This window comes from Morone saxatilis, unplaced genomic scaffold (genome assembly GCF_004916995.1).
Source record: "Morone saxatilis isolate NCDOM2014 unplaced genomic scaffold, NCSU_SB_2.0 Contig16, whole genome shotgun sequence".
NCBI classification, from domain to species: Eukaryota; Metazoa; Chordata; class Actinopteri; family Moronidae; genus Morone; species Morone saxatilis.
In genome coordinates, this window is record NW_023339718.1 from 4,761,017 (window position 1) to 4,768,948 (window position 7,932).

A 7,932-nucleotide genomic window follows, 5' to 3' on the forward strand; every position below is an offset into this window, starting at 1 on the left:
TTTATTGATTTCTAATGCCACCTTTTTATATAGATATTTCAATTCAGTGCTTTACAATGTGCCACAGTGATGTTTGTAAGTTAAGATATCTTCATTTAGGGATTTTTCCAAGCAAATATTGATTAAATCAGCATTTCTGTACACCACATACTACAACATTGACAAGTGGTGACGGACTCATGTGTAAACACATCAGTAATCTCCGGGAACTAGAGTCTGGTACAGTCTGGTCTCAGTGTGACACTTTCCCTTTAACAGGAGACCAATCAATTATCTGGTAAAAGCTGAGAATGACGTGGGTGAATTGATCTGCAAGGTGACAGAATCAGGATATTCTGTGTTTAACACACACTCAGAGAGACATTTACCATACAGAAACAACAAAAAGAAGAAGCAGATTGCGAGAATATTACAACATAGACGTTATCATTAAAGATAATAGTAAATGTTTTAATTCAGTTCAATACCACAAAGAGAAGTGACTAACATTGTTTCCTAGCAGATATCTGTTATGCTACACAGTGCTCTTTATTCCCCACCACAGACTATAACTGTCACAGGCCGTACATGTATTCAGTAACGTTATATACAGCAGCTCTCAAAGTCCCTTTACTGCCACTTTTATTTTGTTTTATGGCACTTGATATATAGCTATTGTATGGCACATTTTATGAGAATAAGCATCCCACACCCACAATATACTGGAGTGCAGACCTTGGCAAACAGCGGGAAACGTATGAATCTCTTGCCAAGGTTCTGTGTAAAAAGATCATTACATTGTTTGTGGTGACTTTAGGTAATAAGAAGTACATTAAGATGGTGCTAGTAAATCGTTTGAATGAACGCCTGAAGCCACATTTAACACACTAATGTTCCCTCCTTCGGTTATGTAACAAGCTACTCTGCTGATAATCATTAACACGTCACAGGTCACAATCCCTTAATATTTTCATCAATACTAGTAACATAAAACAGCTAAAATTAAAACGAATGAATACTCTCTGGTGGTCCCATTGCTCACATTTACAGCAGGTGAAAGTGTGAAAGTAAAACCCCAAACAGCTCATTTGAAAGTGACTTCTGAGTAGATCCCAGTGCTTTGGAAAGAAAACATGACAAACCAGATTAAATGCTGTCTCTTCGTTCGTTTTGTGCCCACAGCACACAGGGAATGGACTTTACAGACTGCATCTGCAGAAGTGCTCATGTGAAGTGCGTTCAGGCGTCCAACAATACTTAAACTTGTCCAACCTTTGCACCGTCATTTTGTTATCTACTTCCTCTTACATGTGAACTCATATTGAATCGAGGGCACCGCGCCATGCGACTCCCTCCGGACTGCTATTGTGAGGTTTATAACTTTGTAAATGTCAACCTTGCTTTTAGATGCAACGAAGCAAGAAAAGCTTCGGAGGATGACACAATGAGGGCAGAGGAGGCCCCAGTAGTTTCTTTGTCTTTGACTGAAAAGGCTGGGATCTAAGTATTGATGCTGATAGATCCATTGCTCAAGATTGACCCCTTGGTGACCTCGGTGCTGACAGTTGAGAGAGGGACACTCTCGTACCTCTCTACCACTCCCCAGCAGCGGCAACGCAACAACGTGGACTTGAGCTGTTTCTGGAAATTGCTGTTGAGGAAGCCGTAGATGATGGGGTTGACGCAGGTGGACGCCATAGCGGTGAGGTGGCAGAATGAGAAGATGACGTCGTGGCCACAGGACGGGATGGCCTCATGGTTCCAGTCAAACACCGTGTTGAAAACGTTGAGAGGGAGCCAGGAGAGGGCGAACGCCACCACGATAGAGATCAACATGGCGTTGATCCTTGTGGAGCCCTTGTTTTTCTTTTCGGTGGTGTTCCTGCCGCGCTCCACCATGTCCTTCCTCCTCCTCAGGCGCAGGTAGATGTGCAGGTAGCAGACCATGATGAGGGCGAGAGGGAGGAAGTACTGGAAGACGAGCAGGGAGGTGGTGTAAGCTCGCCGCTCTTCGACCGTCGGCCACCGCTCCATACAAACGAGGTGGTCGCTGCCCGGGAAGGGGATGCTCAGGTTCTGGAAAGGCAAAGTGAGCACGCTGTACGAGAAGAAAGGCACCGAGATTAAGCAGGCCACGATCCAGGTGACAGCCACGGCCAAGTAGGACTGGCCCACCAAAGGTTTCCATCCAGTCGGGTGGACGATGAGCTGGTAGCGCTCCATGGCGATGAGGACGAGGGAGAAGATGGACACGGTGATTGATATACACTGGATGAAGGGCGTGAGCTTACAGAGAGCGTCTCCCAGGATCCAGCGGTCCATCAGGGTGTAGATAATCGTAACCGGCAGGCACACGATGCACATGAGGATGTCGGAGCAGGACAGGTTGACGATAAAGATGTTGGTGACATTGCGCATCTCCTTGTGCCGCGTGATGACAAACACGAGGCAAGAGTTCCCGATGAGACCGACCGCCATCACCGTACTGTAAGCGACGATGAGAAACGTGGTGCCGCTCACCGAGAGCGAGCAGTCCTCTGCGAAGTCCCACGGTATCTCTTTCCACATCGCCTGGTTGTGATTGGCGTGCAGCTCCATGGCGGTCTTCCTGGGCTCACTTCAAAGGCTTGGGGGGCGGTGGGGGGACTAACTGAATTGAACTTGTTGTGTCACACCTGTGCTGTAATTACTTCTTGAATAATTTTTGCATGTTTTTACAGCTTTCCTTCATCTTTATTCTTTGGCGGCCTTGTCAGTGTTCTTCATTTGCAGCCTGGGAAAAAAAAGCAAAAAGAAATGAGTAACAATCAGACAAATTTCCCATCATGAAAAGTTTATTTTTAAAGTTATGGACTCTTGAGATATTAAGAGGTTGGTTTATCGCCCAAATTGAAATGTAGCTCCCATAAAAAAAACTGCAGTATAAAAAGAAATTGGCCGTCACTTTATGAGAAAAAGCTCATTTCATCATTAGACCTCTTTGAAATGAAGACAGGTGGCAGAGATGTATTTAGAGGTCCAATTTCACCTTTTGCACACTCTGGATTCAACATCACAAAAAAACGTAGATTTATGAAGGGAATCACTAATGTTGGTTATGCAGATATCACAAAGGCAGATTTTCTATCTCCTGGAGGACCGGCTATAAGAATAAATGATGCGCTGATGGCATTTTCATCAAGAAAACAGCACAGATCCAGCCTTTGTGGCATCGCTGTAATGGCATGCTGATTTAAATTTCCATCACAATAACGGTGTTAATGACTGCTCCTTCAGAGACAATCGTTCCCCCCTCAGTGTTTTCTCCCCTTTTGACAGCGGGAATTGATTCTGTTTCTGTCCATAAAGAACAGACACCTCTCATTGTCACTGAGCATTCATAATGGCATCCTCAGATTCTATGTGGTCCTTTACCATCTCCAACAAATTAATGTACTGGAAAAACAGAACAGAAATACAATTTCTGTGCACAGAGACCAAGAATATCTGAGTGTGCAAACACCGCAGCGGCAGTGAAAACACAGCTGATTAACTGGGATGCTTTGCCCTCGGCTCAATTCCCCAGAAATTACTTTTGCAGTGCGACTATAACAGAGTGAAATCTACGGGACTTAAAGGATTTATCATTTTTAATTGAGGACTTCTTAACGATGATAAATGTTGACAGGTGGGACATTAATTGCTTGTGGCTGTCTCTGTTATGAGCAGGGAAAGTCCCATTATAATGCACTGTTTAATAAATCTAACAAAGCCAGAGGATTTATAACAAAAGTAAACACTAGTACCTGCACGGTGCCGTAATACCACTTAAATTCCACCGTGGTACACAGTATTTTCTCTTTAATTAATCCCCTCCTGGATGACTAAATCTTGCTGAATTTCTGGATACGTGGCCCGAATATGAGACCTAGGCTGCAGCCTTGATGCTGATTGTGTATGGCAGACTCTGGACACTTAAAATGATGCATTGCTTAGTGTTGTGTCTGCTGGTAAAGGGACAGTACAACAAATTTAACTGTGACATTTTGACTTGATCCTGCAGAAAAATACAATTATACAGGATGGGACGTCCAGCTTTGCAGGAAAACCAGAAAAATAAATTACAGTCTTAAAATTGGAGATGTTTGCAAATTTCAAATACATTTTTTTGTTATTTTTTCTTTTACATGATCTCACCTCAGTCGTCTCACTAAACACTTTGACACCAAACAGCCACAAGTCCGGATCCTCTCATACAGAAATGATTACAGACATCGGCGGATGAGACACACATGAAGCGTGTGAGAGTGCGTTGCTGTATGTGTGTCCTACCCTCGGTCCCTGCAGCTGGATCCGCTGTCTGTCTGTCTGTCTGTCTGTCAGCTCCGGACAGGTGGAGGAGACTCCTCGGTCCTCCGGTGTGCGCTCTCTGCTCCTGTCGGGGGGGGGGCAGCACGCATTTACACCTCAACAACATCCACTAAAACAGCATTACAGTACTTACACTTAGGACAAGTAAGAATAAAACTATTCATCTGTTAAATAATAAGCTTCTAGAGGCTGACAGCACTGGGAATATACAATACCAGTGCGTAATGTTAATAAAACTCACTATTATCATCATTACAGCTTTGTCGTCGCATTTGAATGGAAAATAAAAGAACCGAGCCTGCAGGAAAATGGGATTTCTTCCTCTCAGGTGACCCGCAGAGGCACACTAATGCCATATTGTTTAATTAGCTGGTGAATGAGCCGATGTTTCTTACCGAAGGGTTGCTGCTGGAGGACTCGGAGCGGTTTGCATCAGGTGAGCCGGAGCGGAGTTAGTGGTCGAGCAGGAGGGAGGAGGAGGGAGGAGGTGTCCTGCCAGGAGCCCTGATAGGAACTGAGATATCTCTTAAAGCGACCTTATGCCTCAGACTCCGGCTGAGATGTGATTGGGAACATGTTACATAATAAATACTCCGTGGCTCGCACGCACGCACTCACACATGCACGCGCGCGAGAGCACAGGCACGCGCCCACAGAGAGGGGGGGCAATTGAATTATTTGAATATTTGTACACATGGTCTGTTTCACCCAAATGTATTAGTGACATGATATGATTCATTTAGTCTCTTGTGAAGGGAGATGCTGAGCCCTCACATAATGAGACCACTTTCATATATTCCCAGTGAGGAATCGCTGTAATATCACTGTAATAGTAATATAATGTTGATTTATGATGGGCTGTTATTGTAGTGCAATGCTTTTAAATTCCTATGGGGCTTTTCTTTCTGGTTGCTATACGGTGTCATTATACAGAATCCTGCCTGTACATAAACATATTTAAAGGGTCCCGTGTGCAACATTCAAGAGGATCTATTGGCAGAAATGAAATATAATTTGTTTTTTATTAGTGTTTAATCACCTGAAAATAAGAATTGTTGTGTGTTAGAATGAGACGTAATTATCCAAAGGTCCTCTTCTACGGAGGCCGCAATGTTCGACCGCCATTCTACAGTAGCACAGATTGAGTGCGCCATCGTAGTTTCACTTGGAACCAGAGGGTTATAATCTGCAACTACACCACTTGATGTCACTAAATCCTGCACACTGGTCCTTTAAATCAAGTCTCAACCTGCTTTGCCCAGGGGGGGCCGCTTTTGTAAAATTACAGGAGGCCACTTAATAAATAAACAAAAGAGCTCCTCCGGTCATAACTCAGTTTTAATCTGCGTTCCTACAGTTTAATGTTTGAACGATGTCTGTGCAGAGTTTGACTCCAGAAGGATGTTTTTACATTCATCTGCTGAAAGTGAAAAGTTTCTCTGAGCTCATTGAACAGCTGATTTTTAAGGGGCGGGGCCTACGATCGTGATTTGTGACATCACAAGCAGTTTGGAAGTCAAGTAGATTGTTTTTTTGAAGGATTTTAATGTGGGAATTATTCTTTTATTTGCAGATAAAAACATATCAGACACATTATTGCTCTGAGCAGACTATTTATACATGTCTTAATATATTCATGTAGGGGATCTTTAAAAATCTTTATCAGATTAAATGGATAAAAATCAGAATCGTCAATGTAATAAGACAAGAATTATTTACTAATTATACCAGGTGGGAACGCTGCACTGAAGCTAGCATATATTGACTCGCAGTGGCTCCTGATATTAGCAACACTGCATACAGCAGCTGTCATGTGGTTCAGGTATTGGAGTAGGAGGCAAAATAAAGGCAAATTCGTTCGTCAGTTTTTCATTGAACTGCCTGTTTTCATTGTCGTCCAGTCGCAGCAGCAGGTCAGAAATCAGTAGTCAACACTTCTGCACAGATCGCTGCAATTTCCCAACAGCCAAAGGACATTATTGAACATTTAATTAGGAACTATCCCAGTATGAATCAGTTTGTCTATCTGGGTTCTTTAGTTTCACTGCTGTGGATGTATTAGCTGTTTTCACAAAGTGTGTTGAACAAAGACAAAGGACATGCATCATCTAGTGCTCACATTGTATTAAAGTATATGATACAAAAATGTTAAAAAAGAAATCCAAAATCATTTGATTCTGCCAGAATTCAATAGCGAATATTGATGAATGCAGATGGATATCGATTGATATGTGCAAGCATTGTAGCAAGACCATGAACTCACTTCTCTCTTTCTCTGTTATGAAGATCATTAACTTTGTCAATATGAAACGCCTCACATTGATCGCTGCTATACGCCGGTGCTGCGTTCTCTGCATGCAGAAGGCATCTTTTGCATAATTGTCCATGCTCATACGAACTAAAAGCATCATCAGGATGAAAATCCTTGTCCAGATCCCTCTGCAGATAACACCTAGAACTATTTTAAACCTGTTTTTTGCACCTCTCGAGCGTGTGCAACAGATTGTTAACTGCTTCTTCACACTGTCCCCACACACTCCTGTTTCAAGTGGAGGCTGTATGAGAGAACAGTAATAGCTGTTTGTCTGAGAGGCAGAATGCTGCAATGACTTGCCACCAACAACAACAGCTCTGTGGGTGTTTACTTGACACAGAGACACGGGTGTCAAGTCACTCAAGACAATTAATCTGTGCACATATTTTTCAGGAGAAAGGCAGGAATGCTGACAATGGCTCGGTCAACAGTACTGCAGGACTGGATGTTTTTGCTTCTAATGAGCAACTATTCAATATATTGAGACATGGAATGGCTGCTGTACCTCCCCCCTTGAGCAATCTCCACTTCTGTCACTCAAATCTTGATTCTTTTTTCTCTCAGCGAGAAGAAAACCTTTCTTAAGAGTCTAAGTCTTAAGTGTCTCGAGTGCTACGATGGCATGAAATTGTGTTTTTGACAGCGCATCCAGCAGTTTTATTTATGATTGATAAGTGACAATAGTGGCTATAGGGCTCAAGGACATTCAGCACAATGGAGTGTGGCCAGAGAAGCTTGTGCAATCTAGAGAGGAAGAATACCTCTCATGGAAAAGGGAACATTTCTGTCACAGAGCACACAATGTTCAACAGAAAGCAGATGAGTTTTTGTTCCTGTCTCAGGTGATAAGAACAGATAACATGTTCCAAACATTTCTGAAAACTTTATCTCACTGACGCACATGAAATATTTGATTGTTTTCCGATCGCTTCTTTTATTCGGTGCTCTCTATCGACTGTTTAGACTCCCATCCTGAGTCCATTTACACAATACATAGTGTAACTTGATTCAAACGTGTGTCCATATTTGCATTCAGAAAGAGACTCATATTACATTGGCATCTGTAAGTGGTTCTTGTGGGAAAATTGTTAATAGTTTTATGTGTCAGTGCCAGTATAAATAAATATGGGGACTGTGCCCCATTAACAAGGAATGGTTCCCCTGCTGTAGCTCCACATATCCTCGCTTAATAGTTTTTGGAGAGCGATTGGTTTCTCTGTATTTTTCTTAGCGCATATCGTCCGTTTTTTGTGTGATTTATTTGTGTTGACAAAAAACTTGCACTTTAA

The 7,932-nt window shown here is 42.7% G+C and overlaps 1 protein-coding gene across 1 annotated transcript; it reads right to left on the reverse strand.

Moving 5' to 3' along the window:
* npy8br (neuropeptide Y receptor Y8b) lies at nt 1–4,865 on the reverse strand (the record flags this gene model as incomplete). The annotated part of the gene is given in 3 exon segments (XM_035657722.1): nt 1–2,752; nt 4,291–4,393; nt 4,725–4,865. A coding segment is annotated over 1 exon segment (1,098 nt). The 5' UTR covers nt 2,578–2,752; nt 4,291–4,393; nt 4,725–4,865.
* Between the last annotated feature and the right edge of the window lie 3,067 nt (nt 4,866–7,932).